The sequence below is a fragment of the Anas platyrhynchos genome, chromosome 13 (assembly GCF_047663525.1).
Source record: "Anas platyrhynchos isolate ZD024472 breed Pekin duck chromosome 13, IASCAAS_PekinDuck_T2T, whole genome shotgun sequence".
NCBI lineage: Eukaryota > Metazoa > Chordata > Aves > Anseriformes > Anatidae > Anas > Anas platyrhynchos.
Window position 1 is genome coordinate 21,685,880 of NC_092599.1, and position 27,007 is coordinate 21,712,886.

Genomic DNA, 27,007 nt, shown 5'->3' on the forward strand with positions numbered 1-27,007 from the left:
ATAATCTTAAAAACAAACAAACAAAAAACACCTTGAAATCCAGAAGGTAAGAGTCTAAAAAGCTGTGTACGTAAGACTATATAATTCATCGAGTTTATCCAGAAGTTACATAAACCTAGTGGAATTCATTTGGATTGCATGAAAGCATGTGCAACTGCAATTGTTTTTTTCAGTTTGAATCCAGTGCTTCGGGCATGAATTCTGTTAGCTGAGGGTTAACAAAACATTTTCTAAATAATCCAGTTCTGTATTTATTCACTATAATAAATAAAATTAGTTTTCATGTCAGAACAGTATTTTTGCACATTATTTGAAATCTGTTATTTGAAGACAAGTGATGAATTTCTAATTATTCCTACTGCTGCACAGCACAGAGATTGTTAACAGCCGCAGAATATAATTTGTAGCTGTTTTGTTATTTGATGTCTTACCTATACTTAAATATTGGACAACAAATGCTGTACTTGGCCTCAGATACCTTTGAAGTTCACCGTATCACATTTGTCACTCAGTTTGTTAAAGCACTCTCAGTTTGCATGAAATGAAGACTTTACAAAAGCAGTATATATCTTTCATTAAATAATAAAAAATATTCTAAAAGTGGATTTATATGCTTATGTAACAGAGGAAGACAGTCTTGAAAAGTAGCTACGAAGGGCTTCTCAGAAGTGATTGTTGTGTTTCGAAGTAACCACCATGATGACTTATAATAACCATGAAGTCATAGGTTGCATCAAAGAACAATGAAACCATCACAGACCACATTGAAAATTAAAAGTATATGCCATGTAAGCCTGTATATCTAAAGCCTAAGTCTAACAACTTATTATTATTATTATTGTACTCTTCAGCAACTTTCCATTTGTATCATCTGTGTTGTCTCATCACTTTACGTATTTTTCCAAGATCAAAAAAAAAATTCCAACTTTGGAGCCTTTAAAAAACATGCTCAACATCACTGTCATTTCAATCCACCCTCTCTGAGCATTTTGGACATGGTAGGGATACATGCATTCTGCCTAAGATACTAAACCAAACAGTAAGCCTAATTTGATAACTAGAAAGAAGATTTAAGAGAGATTCCATCGCAAAGTTTCAGTCCAATCTTCTTTTGCTTAACCTCCTTGATATGTGCAAGCTGAGTCACTAGTTACATAGCTGATGCAAATAAATAAATAAATAAGAAATAAAGTAAAATAAATAAAATAAACCCAATATCATTATTTTAAAAGAGCCAAACCTTGATACTGTGCTCAATTCATTTTTAATGGTAGCACATTTCTTGAATTAACACAATTCAATGAGATAAACCATTAAAATATATCATCCAACTTCTTCTTTCTTTTGACAGAAGGACTTCTGACCTTTTTCCACAAGTTAAAAGATCTGTCAGTTGGACATTGCTCTGAAGAACTTCTTGCCAATTCTATAGCTACATAAAAAAACTTGGACTTCAATTTGTGTTAAGTATTCAAGCTCTGGAATACTTCATGCTAATTATTCAGGCTACCTCTAACAGCATAACACTAGCACCATACTGTTAATCTCATGCAAAATAAGTTACGCTGTCTTAATAATTACAAATATACGATAATATTCAAGGTTGGTTTTGTTTTGTTGGTGGTGTGTTTTTTTTTTGCTTATGCAGTGAGTTTTTATATACTAAATTATGAATATGTTTGCAAGCACACAACAGTAACTAAAAGATAATGAGAACATAACAGTATGGTAACTAAGAACTCCAGATGTTAAAAAAAAAAACACTATCATAATCATAACCATATGATTATTAGAATGCATCACTATGGATTAGAGCTATGTTTTACTGAGTGTTTTAATTATGCATTTTCTTTTTATAATATCCCTGTAATATAATCTATCCTCATATTCCTACTCTTAGGTCTATTTGGACAAGCGTTTTGCTGCTTTGTTTCCCCCCTCAGTTCTAGAATACAATTATTTTTTTTTTCCCTATTAAAATTCCAAATGGGCTAATAAGCATGTGTGGTGTTTTTTTTCATGATATAGTGTGTGGAAAGGGAGGGACAGAATGCATTCTGGTTAAAAGTATGCATGATAGTGTGCTGTAGAAAAGTTTGACTACTTAACTCTTCTTTTCCTTTTTTTTTTTTTTAACCTCATTAATGCTACAACCATTGCAGAAGTAAAGAACAGTGATGCTCTTACGCTAGAAAAGATCTTTTTTTCCCTTCATTTTCCCATCTATATCTAGTCATATAGTAAATTTAATTCATGTGATGAAAAATCTTACCATTCTTATCATTTGTGACATGCATGCAAACAAAACATTTGTTCTCACTCCCTGTCTGCCTTTGGACCCTGTTTGTCTCCAGTTTCACAGTATAAAAAGTAGTTTCAGAAGAAGTACTAAAAAGTTTCCAAGTTTTCAGGAAATCCAACCTTCCTCCTAGGTGAAACACAATGCTGGTCAAATTAGATTCTCTGACTCCTGTGAGGCAATATTATCAGAGATAAAAATGTTGTTAAATATTTCATTTGTAATGAAGCAAAAAATACATGAAGACTAGAAACTGTCAAAAACAATTGTTTTTTTCCAAAAAGTGACACAAAATAAGTTTTTCACATTAACTACTTTAATTATTTTTCTGAAGGTATCTTAAGGTATGTCATAAAACAGAAGTAAACCAATGTGATACAGAAAGAATAGTGGAGAAAGTGTTAGGCTAAATGAAGCCTAAGTAGCATAGAAGAAATAAATGGTCATGAAAGAGACAAAAAGCAAAGAATACCTTATATTTATTTGCCTGGGAGCAAATATGATAAAAACAACCTATGTATTTAAAGTTGAGAGAAATAATAAGTGAAAAGCAGTTTCCAATATAGATCTTGGCAAAGACTTTGATCTGATAATTTGTTGTTGAATGTGAACATGAAAGTTCTACATATATTTCATTCTTTTCAATTAGAGTACTATTTAACTGATATTAACAACAATTAGACTTACTGCTTTGCAAGATTACAGGATTTATCTTATTCTGAAAGATAGGAAGTCAGAGCAAATAATAAGTCCCCCTCTTCATGAGCTGAAGGATAATAGTCTTCTCACAAACAGCAACAGGGATATTAGATGCTTGGCACACTGAGAACAGGCATAAGCAGATGCTTATATGAAGTACTAAGACCAAATTTCTGCTTTCACTTGTAATTGAAGTTATGTTGATGTCAACATGGTTCTCCTGACTGCTCTGTAGTGGTCCCTGCATTTAGAGTTTGTGTTTTTCAAGCCTTTTTAAGTTTTATGAATTAAAAGTATGGCTTGAAGCACAGGAAATATCTTGTGCAATACAGCATACTAAGTAACGTGTAGGCTAGAGTCACGCTAAAAGTATTTGTCAGAGACCTGCTACTAAACCTGGTTAATTACATAAAAGTATGTAAAAACACAGACACAAAGAAGTGGGTTAAAAAGCATAATTAAGGCTCTGAAATAGCAGCTGCCTGAGGACATCCCAGGCCAGGTCCCAGTAAAAACAGAACAACATAAGAAGGTAGAGCTCTCTGGCTGGAGGGATTTTTTTGTTTGTTTGGTTTTGGTGTTGTTGTTTTAGAACAGGAAATAACCCATTGAAAATATTCTTGCCCAGAGAGGTTTTGGAGTCTCCTTTGGAGACATTCAAAAATCACCTGGACACGATCCTGTACAACATACTTGGCAGGAGTGTTGGACTACATGATCTCCAGAGATCTTTTCCAACCTCAACCATTCTGGATTCTGTGATACTTCCATAAAATGATTATTTAACACCAGACGTCAATCAGAAATTTCAGTAACAAAGCAGGACCTTTGAAACTGCAATTGTATGGTTAGTAGCACTAATTGTCTTCAAGGTCTGAATAGTTCCTTTCAGTTGTAATTTTTGCAATTTCATTACCAAGTCCAGCTTTCTCATTTGTACTTTTGTATCATATACAAAAACTAGTTGAAATTGCTACATTTCTTCCATTGTATGCAATAAAAAGATAAATAAAAAAATCAACACATTGATATAATTGTACAAAATATCTGATTTTCCTAATATGAAAATTCAATGTAAAAAATATTTGAATATTTGCTCTTACCTGTCAAAATGAAACAAACAGCTTGGATAGCATAAAACTCCTGCAACTAAAGATCTCAGACTACTCTGCTGTTCACTGTGAGGTGCAGACAAAGCTTGACAAAGACCAATATTATGACAGGAAACAGAAGAGGGAAACAAAGGCTCAGTGCTCAAATATGTCTGTAGTACCCACATGAATGGCTTCAAACACAAATTCTATGTTTCTGTGAAGTAACATTTAGACTCAGCAGTACAACAAATCTGCCTCTAAAGAGCTGTGTATTTAATAACAATTATAGAATGGCCTGGGTTGAAAGGGGCCTTAAAGATCATCTAACTCCAACCCTCTGCCATAGGCAGGGTGCCACCCACTAGATCAGGTAGCCAAGAGCCTCATCGAACCTGGTCTGGAACATCTCCAAGGATGGGGCATCCACAAGTTTTTTTTTGGCAACCTGTTCCAGTGCCTCGCCACCCTTACAGTAAAGAATTTCATCCTAATATCTGATCTAAATCTACCCTCTGATAGTTTAAGACCATTCCCCCTTGTCTTATCATTATCTACCTGAGTAAAGAGTCCTTCTCCATTCTTTTTATAAGACTCCTTTAAGCACTGAAAGGCCACAAAGAGGTCTCCCCAGAGCCTTCTCTTCTCCAGGCTGAACAGCTCCAGTTCTCTCAGCCTTTCTTCATAGGAGACGTGCTCCAGCTCTCTGATCGTCTTTGTGGCCCACCTCTGGACTTGCTTGACAACAGATTTTATATTTTCTTGTGCCCCCAGGCCTGGATGCAGTATTCCAGGTGGGGTCTCACAAGGGCAGAATATAGGGGGACAATCACCTCCCTTGACCTGCCGGTTACACCTCTTCTGAGCCAGGATGCAGTTGGGGTGTTCTGGGCTGCAAGCATGCACTGCTGACTCCTGTCGAGCCTTTCATCCAACAGAACCCCCCAAAATAATAATAATGGTACCAGCAGCAAAAAAAAAAAAAAAAAAAAAAAAAAAAAAAAAAGTAGCAGTGGTAATAAAAGTAGTATTCTGTACTCCTAAAGCATTTCCACCTGTGACATTTAGAAATTAAAAAAAAAAAAAAAAAAAAAAAAAACACAAAACAATACAGTCTGACATCAGAAACAATAGTGATTGGAACTGACTCAAAACCTGAACAGTACCACAGATCATGAGGTCTACAGATGGTGATGTCTACAGACACTGTAAGAAAGCATTGCAAAACTTGTTTGTTCCCAAACTTGTTAAATATTAGGGGGCTTAAACATTTTGAACAGCCAGAATAATCACAACTGCAACATCTAATCCTATTCTTGTTTCTTATAATGTACTATAAAAACAATTTTAATACTATAAAATATGCAATACAACACATCACTCTAAATTGCTCTAACAGAGCAATGTAGCTTGGAGAATTTGGTTATTCTTGAGTGCTTGATGTCACCATGACAATATCACATTAGCACTATTTCTAATGTACTTAACCAGAACACTATATGTAATGCAACATGCTGCTTTCAATTCCATTTTTCTCATTTGCTGTTGAAAGCTTTCTTTGAAGTACTTGCATGTGAATTAGTAAGAAATATTTTGATGTATTGCATGCATGAGGAAATATTGGTAGTGGTTACTTCATTGAGAAACTGTGGTTACACAGATTTTTAAAATTCCTTGTTTGTTTCTCACCCTTTTTGTTTCATTAGCAATATGTTCATGTGATGAAATATAGAGTAGTGAACTAATAGACTAGAGAACACTGCCAAACACCAGCTTTGCCTCTGGCCAGAATATTCCGTACACCTGCAGTCTTGAAAATGCTGGAATGGATTCTAATTGCATCTTTTGAGAAGAAAAATAAAATGCTCTCAAGGAGTTAGAAGACCTTGCATTTTGGCAAACTCCACTTAAATTTTTGGCTCTATACCCAAAAGTGAAAAGAGGCAACTGGGAAATGTCCTTGCAGTATCCAAGTTCAGAATGAATCAGTAACATAGCAGCATATTATGCTCCTACCAAAATCTCTTGAGACGTTCTAAAAATTGACTTTAAGCTAATTATTTCATGAAGGATTGCATCACTACCCAAATTTATCTAAAAATAGCTGTCTCAAAATTCTCCAAAGGAATCTTGGACAGAGTGATTATAAATACTGTGTAATCACTCAGCCAAGCCCTTGTGGTTATCTTGTTTAATACTGTATTTCTGAAAGATCTTTTAAGTCTACTAAAAATTTCTATGGCTCTCTAAATACAGTATTTGGTGTATGAATCAATTCCAGTGGTTCCATTTTCCTGTGAGTGTATTACTTTGCTTCACCTTTTACGTGAATGTTTTGCATCACAGAAGTCAGTAGTTTTAAAACTAGAAGTTTTACAGGTAGATATACTGTGCTACAGTAAGTTTTTTAGGTTATCAAATTATATGGTGAAGAAACTTGTAAAAGTAAGCCAGTATATGAGATTAAACCAATGAATTTATTCCACCTTAGAAGTAACGAGTCTTTCTTAAACTCACACATTCATAATCCATGACAAGAATGTTCAATTTATCCACATAAATAATATTTTGGTCTTTCATATCTATACATCTGTAGTCTTATATTTAAAGTAAATCTATCTGTTATGTTCTCATTCCCTTATAAAGGCAGTATGTCTAATTTTTTAAGATGCTTCTTTTCATTTTTAATTGTTAAAAATTATTACATATCACATCAAAATCATTGTCTTGTAGTTTACAATCTACTTGAACACCCCAAAGGCCAGAAAAATTAGAATAGAAAAAATAATATTCTAACAAAGTGCCATTTCTAGTTGAAGAAAGGCATTCAACTGCATATCTGGTACTAAGAGCACTATTTAAGTCACAAACTATTTGAAAAGAGGAAAAAAATGAAATTTGCAATTGATATATATTTTTAAAAACTTCCTTTTTTTTGAACACATTCTATTTCTGGTTTTATTCTATTTTAGTTTGGATTCATAGTAGGATGTTCACTGTCAGTCTTCAGGCACTGTCAAGTGATCAAAATCAGTACATTTATCAATAAGGAAAATAAATAAATAAATAATGTTAAACACAGAAAAATAAATTTATAGAATCAAACTATTAAAGAATTAGAAATGATATTCTATTTTGTCAGATATTGTCTTTTTTTTTTTCTCCCAGGAAATAATTTCACACAGAAGTTTTCATACGCATTGCCTGTGGCATAATTTTAATACTTTCCTGAAGCCACCCTATAGAAACAAGAAGCTTCCAGATGAAACAAAAAATACACCAGGAGGGTGATGTTAATACAGCAGAGTGACTAGAGAAGTTTATCACAGTGCAAGGCTGTGTTAAATACAAATAAATTTGCATTTAGGCAATTCAGTCTCAGAGAAAGCCTGTGACGTATTACAGGGCAGCAACAGAATCTGGTTTTCTGGCTTTAATCCAATAACGATAAAGTTCTGTGAGGAACCTCAATACACAGTGGGTTACTCCACTGTGTTTAATAGAATTGAATCTCCAAGACATCTACTGCATACTGTGCCCTCTTTAAATATGTAAGTTGTGATGCCTACAATGTCCTAAAGTGGTGGGATTCACCACAGCTCCTGTAGAGCTTTCCGAGTAGCAGTAGACAAATTTGCTAACATTTTGATGTTTGCTCCTTCTAGGTGAGCACCTATAAATGATACACAGTATAAAAATTCCAACTTCCTCATCAGTGTTAAGTGAAAGAGCGGTGCTTGGCTTTCTCCTGCAAACAGAAGTATTGAGAATTATTCACATTTTTTGTCTGAAAAAAAAAATAAATCTGACTCCAGGAAACTTATTTTCATCAACATAATATTCCCATGGAAGATAGTCCTCTTTTTACTCCTCAAAGAGGGCATTCCTGGGCACTTCACGTACACAATAAGAAAGCTTGGATTCTGATAAAAGTCTCAAACACACCTCTCCTTCCCTCTCTCATGAAACAGTCTTTGGAGCTCTTTCAGAAAAAGATCTTCTGTACTTCTGCATATCAACAGCAGAGGAGTTTCCAGGCTACGGTAATACTACCATAGAGTTTCTAAAGACACACTGAGGTCATCCCTTCAACAACAAACTCCTAAGACTCGGAGCATTTCTAGATATTATCCCTTGTGATGATTCATACTACAGCATCATTTGAAATGTCTAGACTTAAGGATTTGGAGTTTATCAAGTATGTGACAAAATCTGTGATGCCCCTGAAAGAGACAGCAGCAGAAACGGAGACTCAAAAGAGTTTCTAAGACAAAAGAAAACTCCCCAAATTGCAAAGAAAATAATAAAATTAACCAAACTGTCAGATACATGATGATACAGCAGGAGAGTTGATGTTTCCACTTATTTAGGCCAAAGTGATTCACCAGTCTATAAAGATCATGAAGTAAAACTTGACTGAAATAATATTTTCTATTGCAAATGGTAAAGCTGATCCTCACTGAAACTTAATTTCAAATTATCACTTCTTTGCTAAAATTGCAACTCCCTGAAAAACAAGATATTCTTGGGAGAGATGCAGGACATAAAGATGACAGAAGATGCAATTAGAATGTCAAATGCAGCATGACCAAATTCATTTTGTAGTATAGAAAGGAAAATGTTACAAGGTTTTCTAAAGAAACGCTAGCACATTTGTTCAATAGATTTATTGACATCCACAACTATGTGTGTATATTTCCACTCAGGGTGACATTATGTTACAAGCAAATTTGTAACTTAAATTAGCACTCTAAAATAATTTAAAGTGATTTCCCAATAGCTTGTCTACATGATTTAAGACAATCTGTATTAGCTACTGCTTGCCACTGTAACAACTGCTGTTCTGTTTTAACTCTAATACGGCAGTGAAGTGGAAGTCTGGTTCTGAAGAGAACACATCTCAGCAAAATTTTGAGAACATTAGAAAGTAGTTGCAGAGGATTGTAAAATTAAGACAGCAAAGCAAACAGAGAGAAACATCTTTCTCCTGAAACACAGTAGAAAATATTCTTACATTTAATGAAGTATCTTAAAATTGGCGTACCTGGAAGAGCAACTTTTGGAGCAACATGTAACAGATATATCAGTATTTTTTTTTTATGTTCAGGAAATTCATAATTTGATGTGCAAATCAAAAATAGGATTTTATGTAGTATATATCAGAATAAATATATGAATTGCAGATACTAAAGAAATTTGAAGGAGGAAGGAAGTAGTCCGTCTGCTACTCTTATCAGCTGATGCCTTGTGGAAGAGGAAAATCCTACTCTTACTGCAGCTTTGCTAACAAGACTTTTTTAGCCACAATGCTTCATATGCAGCCTAGGTTTACCTTCACTAATTGAAAGACAGGGAACTTCTGTGAGGAGCAACATGAAAAGGAGAAACTTAAAGAGAAATTCCTTGGATTCTTTGAGGTCTGCATTTCTTATCCTTTGCCCTGCTGCCTTAATAAGTTCTCAGCCTCCTGTACGTATGAATAGATAGATTCCTGCTTGACTGGATAGGTAGATTCATCACAAATGCATTTGGTATTATGGACATACACAAAGGGAATATAGATTTTTTTTTCACTACCCACCATTTTACTTGGCCTCTCTAAGCAAAAGTTCCCCCTAGAGTTTAGAACAGGTGTAGAGTGAGGCATCTCCTAATAATTATAAATATCTCCCATGACCACAACAGGCTGGAAAAAGGTAGGGTTTTCTGTGTTTTTTTTCTATTTTTCTTTCAGTGGTACAACAGCTTTGGAAATAGGTGAGGGAACAAATATGGCCATAAAAAAATAAAATAAAATTTAATCTGGCAGTTGATCATTCACTAGAGTTCTAGTTCTTCAACAAAAGAGAATCAGAAATAGACTAGGAATTGCCATCTCTCAAAGAAACTTTTCACTGAGAAATTGGCATATTTCATGCTGCTTCCACCCTCTTTTCCCCACAGCACAGTCATAGCAAGGAAAAAGACTTGTTCTTGAATACACGTGAAATCTGTGGGGCTTGACAGTGGTTCTCCCCAAAGGGATTAAAGAAGTATGAATGATCTCTACAACCTCTATTATCAGATAATTCGTAAGTGTAATAAAGTGGTGAGCTAGACAAACCACATTCCTATTCCCGATGTCTCTCTTCTCTCTCTCTCTTTTTTTTTTTTTAAATGTGTGGTGTCTGAGATAAAAGAGATTATTTTGGCATCAATTTAATCTACTTAAATAGCTTTACTGAAGATCTTTATCATTATAAATAATGGAGGTATTTGAAGTATTTGGTTACAATTCGAAATGAAGTTATCCAACACAATGCCTCTCTAGCAAACCTCTTCTGCAATTCCTATAGTTTGGTCAAAGAAAGTCATGAATTTTATGAACACTTCTCAGCAATACCATAAGGATTTTTAAAAAAAGTAAAATAGCAACACACAGTCTTCCCACACATCTCATGAACATTTAAAAAAAAATATCTGACAGGTATCATGGAAAATGGCAAAGTGGAATATTTGCTTACTCATCAGTAATGAAGTTATTTGGAATCTAACATCTTCTGCTAAACTGATGAAATATCTCCTGGACAGCTGACTGATCTGGGACATAAGTGCATCATGGCTGAAACATAGGTACTTAGCTGAAATGTCTGTAATGAAGTCAGTATCACAAGGGGATGATAAATTCATGTTCAAGGGCTGTTTCCTATTTTTATAGACCTGTGGGAAAAAACTACGATGATTATAGGTATGATGTCAGAGACATTGGGAAGTTAGCGTAGCAGAAAAGGTTTTCCCTGACTTTCTGTTACTGAGTCCATGAAGTTCTGCAGGATGTAATGTATGATTCAGAAAGGATCATAACATTGACTATGCAGTCAACTATACATTATTATGGCTATACATTAATGTGGCATGCTCATTTGTGAAGTGGCATGCTGCCTGACAGCAGTGTGGTTAACTTGAGAGGCTAAGGAAAACAATGATTTTGCTGATGGTATTCTCTCCTCCTCCTCCAGCAATACATTCTCTAATGTCACACAAAGGAAAACAACCAATACAAAACCTTTAGAAAAGTTCTTAAAACATATTTCTCACCCTTTTCACATATTCTGAAAGAGAAAATGCATCTAACAACATTCACAACACACAAAACTGGTCTTTAATAACTAGGTCATCTCATCTGAACATCCTTTGTCCTGTTGCTTGTCCTACTGTACCTACAGTACCTCTACTTGCAATGAGTATTAGTTTTTAAAAAACAGGGTAAGTAGCCACTGCACATGGTGCAGTTTTAAACATCTTAATTAGACAGATAAAAGATGTATGTCCTGTGTTTTACATGTGTACTGTGCCTAGTACGGTTATTTTCTTCATTAATAAAACAGAACACAAATTAAATTTGCTCATGTCTAGTGTGTAACTACACGATTTTTTATTAAAACCTCAAATGACTTACAGCATTCAAGATAGGGGGATTTTTACTTCTAGAATTTATTTTAAGGATAATCATGATTTCCAGATAACCTCTCAGAAAGCCAGAAGCCTTCTGAAAACACAATTATTTTACAAGAGATAAGCAAATAACAGCAGAAAAAAGGTTAGGAAAAGTCAACACGGGACAGATCTTGCTTTACTGTGAAGAGCATCTGCTCTCCTCTGTCACACATAATGATGACAGTTGGAAGCTATATATGAGAAGGGAAAACAGGAAGTGTACTGAGGTGCATATAACATGAGCCAAACATGCAGCTAAATACTTAGCAACCAAAGAGAAGCAATACTGAAACATTTACATTGAACACCTCCTACTTTTCACAGCTGCTGTCACATTTCAGACCTGGCTTGAAGACTTTCGATACAAGATTAGAATAATCTTGAACATATGAAAATAGAACAAATAGAATAGAACAAATAGAATAGAACAAATAGAATAGAATAGAACAAATGAAAATAATGCCACTTTTCAGTTGCTATAAAAGCATGCAAATGTCTACCCACCTGCTGTTTTAACTGATGTACTAATCTGTCCTTCTCTCTTTTAAGAGCCATTACTTCCTCTTGAGTCTTCTTTTTCTTTGAAGCGGACAGTTCAAGCAAGGCAATATTTGCATCTTTTTCACTAATTGCAGCAAGCAGGGCTTCCTGTCTGATAAAATAAAATATTCTTAATATTATATAGCATATATAATATTAATATATGCTATTTTTATATTCTTAATAAAATAGAACAAAAATACTAAGTGAGACGTTTCTTTTAACTAATGGAAAAACAATCAAGTAATTTCGAACACTCTTTAAATAGCAAATATTTCTTAAAGCATTTATCTTAGTGTTTATCATTACTAAAACATGATAATTAATAATGCTTCCGTGAATTAACTTGTTCTTTTTTTTAAATTTATGTTCCTGAATTATAGAATATCTTACATAAATCTTATGAATTATTCCAATCATAAAGACTGAATCATAAAAAGGAAAGTGATATAAATAAAGCTTATTTTTATTTTGTCTTGTATATTCACTACCCTAGAGGCCTCAGTACAGAAATCTCTGGATATCTTCCTCACATTTACGTAAACGTTTTCCTATGAATTTATGGTTATTCATTGTGTCACCATGAAACTATAATTCTCAAAGTAAATATAACATCTAGAAAAACAGTACCTTGATCTAACAGTTCACAAAGAATCTTTTCCTTTGGAATTTTGACCTCAATCACCATAGAGCAAACAGAAACTTGCAGCACTCAGAAACATATAGAATTACATAGAAGCCAGCAGGGTCACATCGTAAATAGTTTGTGAGGACACATGACAGAAGTAATTTTTACAACATGCTGTTAGGAAGCACAGATCCTGGAGTATCTTACTATTTCTTATACTCTAAAATGCTCATGTTGGTAATGACATGATCTGTCCCTTATTTTCTCAAATAAACGAAATATACTCACTTTCTGCAATGTATTCAATGACAGACTATGACTTATCAGACAAGATGAAGAGCATAATAGGTTTTACTACATAATATGTTATGGCCTATGCCTTTTTCCAGAACTACATAAGATCAATCATTAAAAAATAAACATGGATAAATGAGACATAAATTAACCTTAGACTCCAACTGCTAATAAATGTATACATTTATTATACATAACTTCATATAGCCAAGGTGAGCTAAAACTTTGGGATTCTTGCAGTCCTTCTGCTTGCCAGCAACAATGTCAAGAAAGCTATTTCACTTTTATATCAAAGTTCCTAATGTATTAATGTAAATATTTAAAGGACAATATTTCTGATGGAGTCAAAGGAAAACAAGTTATGAGATATGGATCAGTTTTAGATAAACTGTTGCATTTTATTCATAAACTTAAATACTCTCAATTATTATTCTGTCTTCTTCATTCTAATCACAGTTAAACGATGTTTAAAAGAGGATGCCTTGAGCCTCCAACGGTTCTGATTTAAATAATACCTATTTATTAGTCTAATTAACAGGTATTAAAGAAAAAAAAAAAAAAAGATGGAGTCATAAGTCTATAATGCTAATCCGAACTGAAACATTTTAGGAAACATACTGTTTCCTAAAAGCCTCAAAATAACAAATAAAACATGCTGCATGGTTATTGGTACCATGCTGTAATATTATTCATGTTTTGTGCTCAAGTAAGATGTCAATTCCATAATATTTTCACTAAAATCTTGATTTTTTAATGCACTGAAATAAAAGAAAGCTGATTCACTACTGTTCTCAACTATTCCTCTCCTCTTACATGAATCAGAGAATTTTTGTAATGTATAAAATCTAAAAATGCCCTCTTCTTAGCATCTGGCTCAAACAGAAAGAAAAATGTAACACAAATTAATTTTTTTCTCTGCAGTATTTTATGTAAAAATGTCTATACTTTTCTGTTTTAGAAATGTGCCCAGCCTCAGACGATGTCTTTTTTTGGGGAAGTGGTGGTGGTGGTAGTAGTTACAACATAAGCTCTCTGACAAAAGAGGGTTGGCAATAGGTTTTCTATGACTTTAAAGCCAAAGAGATAGCACATATTTAGTACATATTAAAATCACAAATAAAGATCATTCAGATGTTTTGACATTGCTCTAACAGGTTGCATCAACAAACAGTTTATTTATTTATGTATTTTAATCTTGCATCAAACAACAATTTTATTGCTGTTTGGAACATCTTTTTTTTTTTTTTTCAAAAATTTTTTTACATCATTTTTCTGGTTTTCTGGATGTGTAGAACTAAGATTTGTCCTGTCTGCAATTGACACTAGCAGGACTAAGTCCTAATCTTTAATTCTTGGTAATTATTGCTGTAAAGTAGGTACCTCTGATAAAGTAAACTGCAAAATATAAATTGGTTTATTTCATAATTATCAGTCTCAAGATATACCTATTTTATATCTAAAGATAAATATCGATATAACCATTACAAACCCAACACACGTAGGATGAAAGTAAGTAAAAGAAAAGTTACATCATGGAAAATCCAAGGTTTTTAAGTTATTCACAGATCAATCCTAAATTATGTAGGCATGCCTGCTCATCTAATTTCCTGGTAAATACTAGGTTTCTAATGATATTTATTTAATTGTGTAACACCAGTTTTAGTCCTGCTGTAAAACGTCACAAACAGAATAAAATTTCTAAGTCAGCTTGAAAACTAAATGAAGGTGTACTGAATTTTTACTTCTCCAAAGTTTAGAGTATTTCAAAAACTGGTTTTGAAAACAAAAGCCTGACTAGTGAGAAAGAAGAGTCAGAACTACTGACGCATTCGATATCATTTCGATATCTGATAATGTGATGCACTCAGGTCCATCTTTTTTGTATCGCTGACCAAAATAGCCATATGTTCTTGTAATCAAAACAGTGCAAGTGTGCAACTCTATGCAACTCTTCTGTCAACGCTAGCCCTGCTTTAAAGGAACAGTTGAGTTAAAACCTTCCATGGAAGAGAAGAGTAAGACAGTCTACTCTGAAAAATTTGCATTCTGGATTCTGCAGCTCCCAAAGACATAAGCTTTTGGAGACCCTGGTGTGCTCCTTCTCAACCGATGGCATTGAGGTGTTATGAAAGCCAAGCAGAGGTAACAACAATATTTTTCTAAGACGGTATTTTTTTGAAACATAACAAAATCTTTCTCCTCAATTGCCTTGTGGTTGATGGGATAATTCCCAAAGAGCATGCAACTACTTTTCCCTTTGCAAAATATTGCAGTTTACTTCTATGTAACCAAACACATAAGTCTACAAAACAACAGTTCATACCAAATGCAGGAAATAATGATTCATAACCATGTGAAGTAGCTGCCCTGATAAATAAATAAATAACTCTGTAAATGCTCCACTGAGGTGGTCTAAGATTTGAACCCAACCCCCAGCACATACAGACATTTGAATAAGCCCTCCATAACTTTGTAGTATTATTATCATTATATTTTAATTCTTATCTTTATGGTATCTGTTATGCATGTGGAGCTCAGAGGCCATAAAACCACAAACATTTGGAGAAGATTGCACAAGAACACAAGGATGGGGATTTGTACTTAAGTTCTTCCACTGTAATGTGGAATGATGAATACATGTACACAGACAGGCAGGTGAATCCAAACTCATACTGCCCATACACTGGAAGCCTCCTAAATGTGAGTCAGCTTCAGTTCAGAAGCTGTAAAGCCTCATTTATTTAAGAGACAAAGCATTTAACTTGGGCATAATGCCACGCAACATGCTGATGGCTTCCAGACTGGGACTGGCTCACATACAGCCTGCTCAGAGTGTGGGCAAAGCAAACTTGCACCTGTCTGCACAGACATACTCCTGGAGCACGTTGGCACTTTATCTGTGTCTATTACCATGGATAATTTTAACAGTAATAATCTCAAATATATAATCCAGTGGCATTTAACCAGGCATCCGGGTTAACAAGAGTGGGACTGACTGTATATTTTACAGTCAGTTGCTTAAATCTTTAGTAATTAAATTCTTCAATATGGAGGGAAGACAGAGATGCAGCAGTTTGTATTATTAATATACAGAGTACAAAATAGAGGCACAGGTTGTGACAGGGCATATAAACCAACTGAAGTAGCATTTAATTCTGTATCACCTAGCTTACTACCAGAGCTCCTGGTAGTTCTACTCTCCTCAAGTTCTACATTATCATCTCTCTTTTACTACTATCACACACAGGTTTACCCATGGCTGTGAAAGCTACTGTGTTACCTGTCATCATCCTTGAGATTTACTATAGAGGAATAAAATCTGATGAACAGAAGAAATTTACCTTAGCTACCCAGTGATTTCACTAAAAAGATCAATATTACTATTTTTGCAGGAAACATTTGAAAGAGGATTATCTGACCTCTAGGAACAAGGCTAAGATGCCAGCAAAAAAGCCGGTAATAATGACTTCCTCAGTAATAAGCATGAAGCAAACTTCACTCAAAAGTGTAAACAGGTGACAAGGTCTTCATCTAAATCTCTCAGGTGAGTAACACACTTCCACTTTACCGCTAGAAACTGAAAATCATCGTGCATTTCTGTGCCAAAATTTTTTAAAATCAGGAGCTGAACTGGCACCAAAAACAACATACAGCCTCATATGCTCTCCAGCTAGCATGCTTAAGAGTGTAAGCATAATTTATAATTCCTAATTATCTACCGTGAAAAATGACTATCCAAATACAGTTCTATAGAGGTGTTATCACTATTCGCAGCCAAAATGTCTCCTATTGTTTAATAAATTATGATAATAAAATACATTCTAAAATAATTTATTAAAGCACTGAATTAAATGACATTTTTAAACAGTAATATTTATAAAGAGTAATCCTTTTTGCTATTAGCAGTTTTTCATCTCTCTTCTGGCAAATTAATTTGTTATACAAATACCAGGATAGTACTTTTAACACCAAAAAAAAAAAAAAAAAAATCATTCTAGCTGAACATGGTAAAATTAGGTAAACTCTCAGATTAATAAAATACATGTTAAAACAAACAGCATTTGCTCTGCATTGATAATTAATCTGTACATTTTCCTTTGACTTACATTCTCAGGATTTCCTATCTAAATATGCTGCACTATAATTTGGGTATTCACTACAAGAAGGAAAGGGAGAACTCTTCCCTGGAAAAGCAAAACTCTAAAAATGAAAATTATCTCTAAGCAAAGTCATACTGCATTCTTCTCTACAGCAAACTCTAGCTAGTCTCCTCAATAAAAAGTGAATATAAAAGTCTCTTGATGGTAATAGCTGCTGCTGTGAGATCAGGGTTTAAGGTACTAAAGATTCCAGTGAGAAGTTCCAGGGAAATTTGCATAAATATCTTAATATAATTCATGTAATTTCATACTAAAACACAAAAGTAAAGTGGAAGGGTATAGTCCCATTCTAAAAGTCAAGAATTCATTTGTTCAAGCAAGCAGGATTGATTCCATGTAAAACAATTTGCAATTCCACTGTGTGATTTTTTTAATTAACTACACGGGTGATGGACTAGAAAATACGCTTGCTTACTACATTTCAGTACTACATTGAGACTGGGAGGATCTTCAAGTGCCATGAAGACAGGAATAAAAAGGTCTTGACAAATGGAAGAAGCAGTCTGGAAAACTAAGGAGGAACTCCTTATTAATGATCTGTTGTGAAAGAGGCAAACATCATACTGGGAAGTATGATGAACGGAAAGAGATTGCAAGACAGAAGTGATAATTTGACCTGTGTGACTTCAGGAGAATCTCAGCTGAAATACCAAATCCAGCCTGGAGATGATTTCTCCAAGAAAAATGCATTGACTGTTCAGGGGACAGCAACAAAAGTGGTCAAAGAAACAGCTGACAAGGAAACATTGAATTAACTACAGTAAATGGTCTACGAGAGGCAATACGATAATGAGAACATTAAATGCTCTACTAGAGTGAAAAAGAACATATTTTCCATGTCCACTGCACACAGAACAAGAGGTAATATGCCAACATTTAATTGTAATGGCAAGTTAAGTATTAGTAGAAATTAAGTACTGGAAGAAATTGCTGAGGAAAGATGGTTTCTACCAGTGTCTTTCTGATCAAGTTGGTTAAAAGTCTGTTAGAAATGAGTCAGATATAGTTGATCTTGCCCCAAAACATGATCTTTCAGTACCAGGGAAGCTCATGGAGCAGATCCTCTTGAGAGTCATCATGCAGCACTTGCAGGGCAAGCAGGCGATCAGGCCCAGTCAGCATGGGTTTATGAAAGACAGATCCTGCTTGACGAACCTGATCTCCTTCTATGACAAAGTGACGCGGTCGGTGGATGAGGGAAAGACTGTGGATGTGGTCTACCTTGACTTCAGCAAGGCATTTGACACCATTTCCCACAGCATTCTCCTCAAGAAACTGGCTGCTCTTGACTTGGACTGGCGCACGCTTCGTTGGGTTAGAAACTGGCTGGATAGCCGGGCCCAAAGAGTCGTGGTGAATGGAGTCAAGTCCAGTTGGAGGCCAGTCACTAGTGGCATCCCCCAGGGCTCGGCGCTGGGGCCGGTCCTCTTTAATATCTTCATCAATGATCTGGACGAGGGCATTGAGTGCACCCTCAGTAAGTTTGCAGATGACACCAAGCTATGCGCATATATTGATCTGCTCGAAGGTAGGAAAGCTCTGCAGGAGGATCTGGATAGGCTGCACCGATGGGCTGAGGTCAACTGCATGAAGTTCAACAAGATCAAGTGCCGGTTCCTGCACCTGGGGCGCAATAACCCCAAGCAGAGCTACAGGCTGGGAGATGAGTGGTTGGAGAGCTGCCAGGCAGAGAAGGACCTGGGAGTGATGGTGGACAGTCGGCTGAATATGAGCCAGCAGTGTGCTCAGGTGGCCAAGAAGGCCAACGGCATCCTGGCTTGTATCAGAAACACTGTGACCAGCAGGGCTAGGGAGGTGATCGTCCCCCTGTACTCAGCTCTGGTGAGGCCGCACCTCGAGTACTGTGTTCAGTTTTGGGCCCCTCACTACAAGAAGGACATGGAGGTGCTTGAGCAGGTCCAGAGAAGGGCGACGAAGCTGGTGAGGGGCCTGGAGAACAAGTCCTACGAGGAGTGGCTGAGGGAGCTGGGCTTGTTCAGCCTGGAGAAAAGGAGGCTCAGGGGCGACCTTATTGCTCTCTACAGGTACCTTAAAGGAGGCTGTAGAGAGGTGGGGGTTGGCCTGTTCTCCCACGTGCCTGGTGACAGGATGAGGGGGAATGGGCTAAAGTTGCGCCAGGGGAGTTTTAGGTTAGATGTTAGGAAGAACTTCTTTACCGAAAGGGTTGTTAGACATTGGAACAGGCTGCCCAGGGAAGTGGTGGAGTCACCATCCCTGGAAGTCTTTAAAAGACGTTTAGATGTAGAGCTTCGGGATATGGTTTAGTGGGGACTGTTAGCGTTAGGTCAGAGGTTGGACTCGATGATCTTGAGGTCTCTTCCAACCTAGAAATTCTGTGATTCTGTGATTCTGTGATTTCCAGCAATCTATTTATTCAATGATTCAATGGTTTAAACTGATTTATTCTGTGTCTCATTTTAAGATGGCAGTTCCTTGGAGTTAACACCCATGCTTTACCTACTTATACCACATATCTGCTAGCCTTCCTATGACTGGAAAGAAAAACCTTTTACATTTACATTTCTACATCTGTACTAAGAAAGAACAATACAAAACTACAGAATGATCAAGTTTCTGTGAAAATTACCAATTACGGAAAAAAAAAAAAAAAAAAAGACTTTGTATTGCATAGGTAATCAATAATAATGAAATACAGAATACCTTTCCTTGGAGGATCTACCGATTATTAATTTGATAAAAGACCTACCTTTTAGACAAATAAAAACACAAAATGTAGAAGTATGTTAGCAGTCACTGCAAGTAGTGTGAAAACCTAATCTGAATTACCATACCTAGAACTGAAGAAAGCAGATGATAACACAGCAACTTAACTATAAATGTATCCAAACACAGGAAAAGTGCAACCTTATAGATCTCTAGCAATACAGAATATGCATTTGTGAAAGCATCTGTCTTGGAGTGAAAAAATTACTTAATATGAAAAGGAAGCTTTAGCATACTATAAGAGAAGATAAGATAATGCGAGAAGAAATAAATCCACGAAAGACTCTGTCGAATGCCAAACTGAAAAAGTATATTGTATACAGTATTTTATCAAACTGCAGCCTAAACAAATGTCAAATGGAATAATTTCTTTAACAAATATGGGCAACAACTGAGAAAAAAGGGTTGTTCACTAGCATATATTTAGTCAAGATTAACTATGGATAAAAGAATGTACTAAGAACAGATTTAATAACCCTAAACTGTCATTCAGCTTGTAGGAGGTATTCAAGATACAGCTAATAAAACACAAAAAATGGTTCTAACCACCCACAAAAAAAATTCTCAGTAGTATAAAACACTGAAGGATGACCACTAAGATAAATGCTTTCATTTGAGAGCTGCCTTGCAGTTAACCTTCTTAAAGAGTCTCCCAGAAACCTCTAATCATAATACATTGCATTGCCACTTATCACAGTCAATTTAGAAGTGAACTCTGTAAACACTCCTGGCTTTACTCCCCACCTCTGTTAGTCTAAGAATAATTTTCTGAGCTTTAATAAAAGAACTCATGACAACTTTTGGGGAGGTGGGGTGAGTTCTCAGGAACAGTCCAATTGTAATCTAACAATTCCTAGATTAAGATTTATAGGAACAAAATCTTCTAACAAAAACTTTACTGCCTTCACTACTTAAACTGTTCTCCACAAAATACAGAAATGCAATTATAAAAGTCACCATTAAAGTTAAATCAAGTCAGAAACGTTTGAACTAATGATACACAGTAGAGTACTCAGCCAGCTTCTTACATGCTAATCATACTGAAAGAGAAAAAAAAAACAAAACAAAACAAAAAAAAAAAACACAGCTCAATCAACTTTTTCCCTTTAATTATTGTTTTCTTTCCCTCATGACCCCCAGTATTCAACCTTAGGTTCAGTAGGAGGTGACTAGAGATAGACAGTGATGAGAGATCCTGTTTGAAACAGCTTCTCTCTGTTACTCCTAAAGCAAATAGATGGTTTGTTAAAACATGTCATTAATCCATTATGGATGTGCATGCATCTTAGAAAATAAATTTCAGAACATTTTTAGTATTTTAAAGCTTTTTCTTTAGAAACAAAACATACAGATCATGAGTATGAAATTTAAAACCTGCATATTCAATACTGCAGTTTTAAGTCTAAGCTACTTGTGTGACACATTTAACTTCAGTCACTACTGATCTTAGGCAATTATCCTGGAATTGTATTTCTGAAACAGACATAAAATTTATCTCTCCAATTTCATGACTGTATATGCTTTGCAAAAGACACAATTTATAGGTTAATTCCTTTGAATGAACAATTATTTTGCACTCTTTTCAAAGAGCAATCCCTTTTGAAAATAGTTTCAGAAGGAAAAAGCAGCATGAAACAGCACTTCAGTTTGGCTTAGTGCCTTTATGTAAAGCAGAGAGAACCAGATGCTCCACAGCCCAAACACAGCAAGAAGTAGAGAGGACTGCTCCATTAATTATGGGACAGAAACATCAGAGCCCTGGTCTTACCCATCCACCAAGCACTTTTCCCTCTATTGAGGGAACCTCAATATATCAAACCTTGAATTTTCCAGCTGATGAAGCCACCTTCTGGAGGCAGGTGTGAGAGACAGTCTTCAGATAATATAAAGCCTCTATATTACACCTGTGGTAGATGTATATCTTCATTAGGCTAGAATCAAGGAGAACCAGGAAGAAGCAGTTCTCCTTTATGTGAAATCTTAGAGCAAATGGAAAGAAGGAAAAAGAAGGAAAAGGACCTGATCCTGAATAATCACAAAGGTGCTTCCTGAAAAGACAACTTTCATATCCATTCCCTGCCTTCAAACCACCTCCAGCCCCTCCACCCCTCCTCCCTCCCCCCCCCCCCCCTTTTTAAAGTTTCCCTTCTCAAAGCCTCAGTTTGGTGTTTCTTCCATGTTTCAATATTCCCATAACCAGACCTACATCCTCCAGTAACAGTAAGTGCATTGTCTCAGATTGGCAATTTTTAAATATTCTTCTTTCTTCTCTTATCAGCAATTGCAAACGTGCATATAGTTGGTGGGTTTTTGTTTGTTAATCAAACAAAAATACTTCAATATAAAGGTGTATGTTCAGAAAGGTTTTAAAGACAAAGAAGGAAATTCACGCTCATCCTTTGTCCAGTAAGATGTAGGCACTCAATTGCCCTTTGAATTCTCTGAAGTTTTTGAAGTCCCATAACATTGCACTTCTGATGTCCTGATGTTTTAGAAATGACAGGTAAGTAAAACAGATCCATTCAGAAAAGAAAAACATTGGTGAAACCAATTACATCATAGTTTCACTGATGTAATTACATCAATAAATGTGATTCAGTAACCAGTCTATTATTATTTCATTCAAAGTGACAGCATTGCCCATGTGTGAGGAGATATAACAAGATTCAGACTGCATGTGAAATGTAAAGAGAAAAAAAAAAAATTCACAGTGCTGCAAAATACATCTGAAGAATGATGATGACTATTTCTGGTGATTATTTCTGATGATGATAATTATTTCTGGGTTTTGCATAGAATTGACTCCCTATTGTTCATTTGGCTTTATATGATTCTCTATAGGAATGCAAACAACATTTGGTTAAAATGGCCATAATGCAGTATAGTGCAGAGGTGGGTACTGATGGGAACAAGAACAATAGCATCTGGATGTATGGGGTTGGGTTACACCAGAACACAGGATCCACCTAAGTTAAACAGGAAAACAAAACTGTAGGTAATCTGTCATTGTCAAGCCACCTTATCCTTCAACACTAGTTTTTGTGTTTATAGAAGACAAAGATAAAAGTACTTTGCAGGATGAACGGTTTAATCTCTAGAATACAAATCTCAGTAACATCTTACAACTACCAAAGAAATGTTTAAGCTTGGAAAATGTTATTAAAAGCTGCAACTGTTTTCATTAAATTGCAGGGAATTCAAAATATTTGAGTCACAAAGGCATATAAAATTGAGATGGAGAGACAAAATTAAAAATTACCTTATATTAATTGTATTCTGTTAATTCTAAATTGACAAAATATTCTGAATAGTCATTCATCACAAATTAAATGACAGTTATGCTAATGAATGAGCAGGGCTTTCTTTCAAATTACAGTAAGTACTGATCAACAAAATGATCCTTTGCCAAACAGATAATGCAAGTTAAAAGACACCATTTCATTACGTTACGTTAGAAACTTAAGGAAAAAATTGGCCTGCTTTTTAAAAAATTGACTTAATTTCCTCCGTCTGTTTTCCATGTTACAAGCAGCTGCCCTTTGAATAAAATATAAAAATATAACAAAACTCATAAAATCAAATGTAGAGCACATTAAAATTTACATTAAACCACATGAGGAATAATTAGTTCTATTTTGAAACAACATTTAGAAATCAATATTAATAGGCATAATGCCTATTAATAGGCATAATTTATGCCTTGAGCTTTATTGTATATTAGAAAGCAATTTCAAGAATGAAATACATAGGATTAACAAAATGCACTCTAATGGCAGTGCATAATTCATATTTGATATATGATATATTGTCATATAATCTGCAAGCTAACTACAAATATCACAGAATCATCTAGGTTGGAAGAGACCTCCAAGATCACCTAGTCCAGCCTCTGACCTAACATTAAGAAGTCCTCCACTAAACCATATCGCTAAGCTCTACAACTAAATGTCTTTTATATCTCAATTCTATGTTAAGCCTTTAACTAAGAAACTCCTGAGAATTTTGAAACCCACCCTCCCCACCAGGCTGACAGATTTAATATTTTAGTTATTTTAATCTAGCCTGTGAAGTCAGAATTATCATCGCCATTACTAAGGTGAGACGCATTACTTATTGCTGTTACTTAGCTTACTTTGATAGATAAAAGAAATTCTACAGATTATTACAACTCAACATTTTTATTTTTTGACTTCATAAGGCAATGTTAAGGCACAGAATAATCTTAAACATAACTGTTGTGTACATATCATTTCTGAGGATTTAATTATATTGGAAACCATTGGATATGTATTTATGGTCACACTACACAAAATCAAGTATTAATATCACTAATTATTGGTGTAAACACAAACATTTTGGTAGTTTAAAAGTCTCTAAAAACCTTTTTTTAAGAGAACATTTATTCAAACACTGCCTCTAGGATTCTACTTCAGTGGAAAAAAAAAAAAAAAACACCTCAATTTTTAACAAAATACTGCAAGCCCAAACCATAGCATATAACAACAGTATAACAGTTACATCAGTAACTATAAAACAGAAAAGTACCAGTAAAGACAATGAAATCATAGGATATACATAGGCCAAACATACTGTAGAAGGAAGAATAGAGGGAATTAGATGACAGCTCACAAACATTTCTTTAATTAGTATTTTAAAAGATTGGGAATGAAAGAGATAGGATACCACAAGATGTTATTTAATTATATGACTTTCCTGCTAATGGAGCTATTCACAAGCACCACCAGGAGCATGAATACCATCACATGATTCAACTTTACATAAAGAAGTTTGTTCATTGATCTTCTTTGGTGGGTTAACTATTCAAAATTTGTTTCAGACTAAGGGCACATATGTACAGCCGTATTGCTCTAAGATGATTCATACTGACTTCCAGTGAAGACAGTTCATACTGACTTTCTCAAAGCAGACAGAAGAGGCATGAGGTCCATCACTGAACAGTATCAAAGAGAAAGTCTATTGCCAAACAGCAATAAATCAATGCAATAGAAATAACTGTAGTTAAATATTTTAGGATAGTTCCATAACAAATTTTAGCTTACTTAGGGGCTTGATAAACAGTCAACTTCTTACATATCATATTAGACTAACAGGACTAATGGATAAAGTTCTGTATTGATCTGAATAATATTTCTGACAGTCTTTGGGAAGACTTCTAAACTCAAGGACTTTTACTGAGGGCAAAAAAGCATCTGCTTTTGAGCTAAGATTGAGTTAGTTCAAGTTTTACTTCCTAAGTGTATGACTAAGTGATTTCATCCATATGAATATGTTCAATTACCAAGAGTAAGTTTCATGATACTTTTTAACGTTATTACAATCAGTGATAGAATTGAAATACTTTACACGGCATTAACTATTAATTGGGCAGGTCAACCAAACTGCTTCTCTTTCCTTGCCAACATTGGTATTTAACTATCAGCACTTTCCTTACTTAGATCTCTCCCTTATCAGCTAGGTGTATGTCAGAAAGTATCTGTCCTATTTGGGTATTCTCAGGGATGTGTTAAAAATACATGAGGTGAACCTTCCTGGAGAGAGGAGATACTAGACCTTTCCTGAATAAGCTACTAAGCCAGCAAATTGAGGCATAGAAAGTTGCAGCAGAATGCTGGGAGTCAGGATCTCATACAGACACCCAGATTACAAGCACATGTGGCAGGGGACAGGTTAACAGGAGACAAAAAAAAATACTTTTGAGGTACTGGTGGGAACTGGATAGAGCTTGCTGACATTCAGTCACTGAGTTATCTGGAAAAGGGGCACATTTGCAGGGAGAGAATTATATAGGTCTGATTTCTGATATTATAGAGAGTTGTATATAAATAAATTTCTGATGAGACATTCCTAGCTGTTCTTCATTAATATTTAAAAAAAAAAAAAAAAGCAAGGTTCTTTTTTTTCTCCCTCTTCAGTGCCTTTTGCTCATTTTGAGGAGCTGTAAAGGGCAAAATAGAAACATTGATCTAAGTCAAAACTATGACCAAGCTGTGGCTTTGTCACAAGACATTAGACTGTCAGACACTTATGCCTGTAGTCATTCAGTCATGTCTCCATCAACCATGGCATCTGAGATCCATCCAGATGGCACACAGCTGAGTTTACTCATGAGTTGGACACATATATGTTGTCATATGCAATCTTCACAGTGATAGTGGAGTAACAGGATTGTGTATAGTGGTCTTGTATATATTTTCACATCTTTTCTCCCTAGTGAAGAATGCACTGTTTTTTTCCTTACTCTTTCTGCTTTTATATTCCTGAAAACTACAAGAGTTAGAAATTTTTGCCTCCCACTTCACAGTAGCTGCAAGATTTGCTAAGCCTGAGTGTCCCACTACTCTCTGAATCTCATTAACTGGCAGGATACAGACGACTTTTCTGTTAGGGAAAAAAATAAAATAAAAAAAATACAGCGAGTCTAGAGTCTAATTTAGGCTTTAAATAATAATAATAAAAAAAAGTAATTGGAAAAGCTATCAACAGACCAGTAATACTTTCAGATGAACAACTTTGAAATACTATCTAGTTGTTATTTTTCAACCTTTCAATGCCTCAGTCTTAGAAAAATGTGCAGATCTCTTGCAGAATGCTAGGTAAAGAAGTGTTTATAGACTTATTAAAATTTAAGAAGTCTCTAAGAAGTCAACAAAAACTACAGAAGGATTAGAATTTTCTAGCCTAGAAATTTAAACCTGTACTAGACATTACAAGAACAACACAAAATCATATGATAAGTTATTAAATGAAATAAAATCAAAATGGATAAGTATTAGAAACTCTTAGACCAGGATGGATGACACTTTTTGACGGTATTATATTATAGTACTCTTGAATCTTAACACAGGTATAAATGCAGTAGTTTAAAAGAATGGTATAATGGAAACGTAAAAGCACAACAGAGGAACATCATGCAGAATGCAATTAATTTCAATTTTCAGTTTTCTTTTTCAGAGCTGGCATTCAGCAGCTATGACAAAATTTATTCCCACAAATTTAAATTCAAGCAATAAATAAATAAATAAGGTAATGCAGATTTGCCGGTTATATTTCAACA

The 27,007-nt window shown here is 35.0% G+C and overlaps 1 protein-coding gene across 7 annotated transcripts in view; it reads right to left on the minus strand.

Moving 5' to 3' along the window:
• Positions 1 to 27,007, minus strand: part of ERC2 (ELKS/RAB6-interacting/CAST family member 2) — a 550,520-nt gene that overhangs the window by 145,224 nt on the left and 378,289 nt on the right. For all 7 annotated transcript variants that reach the window (XR_011812383.1, XR_011812382.1, XR_011812380.1 and 4 more), the window contains one exon: positions 12,070 to 12,217. Coding sequence is in view for 2 of the 7 variants with exons in the window: in XM_072044083.1 (XP_071900184.1) it covers positions 12,070 to 12,217 (148 nt within the window). In the remaining 5 variants the exon portion in view is untranslated. The remainder of the gene's footprint in view (positions 1 to 12,069; positions 12,218 to 27,007) is intronic.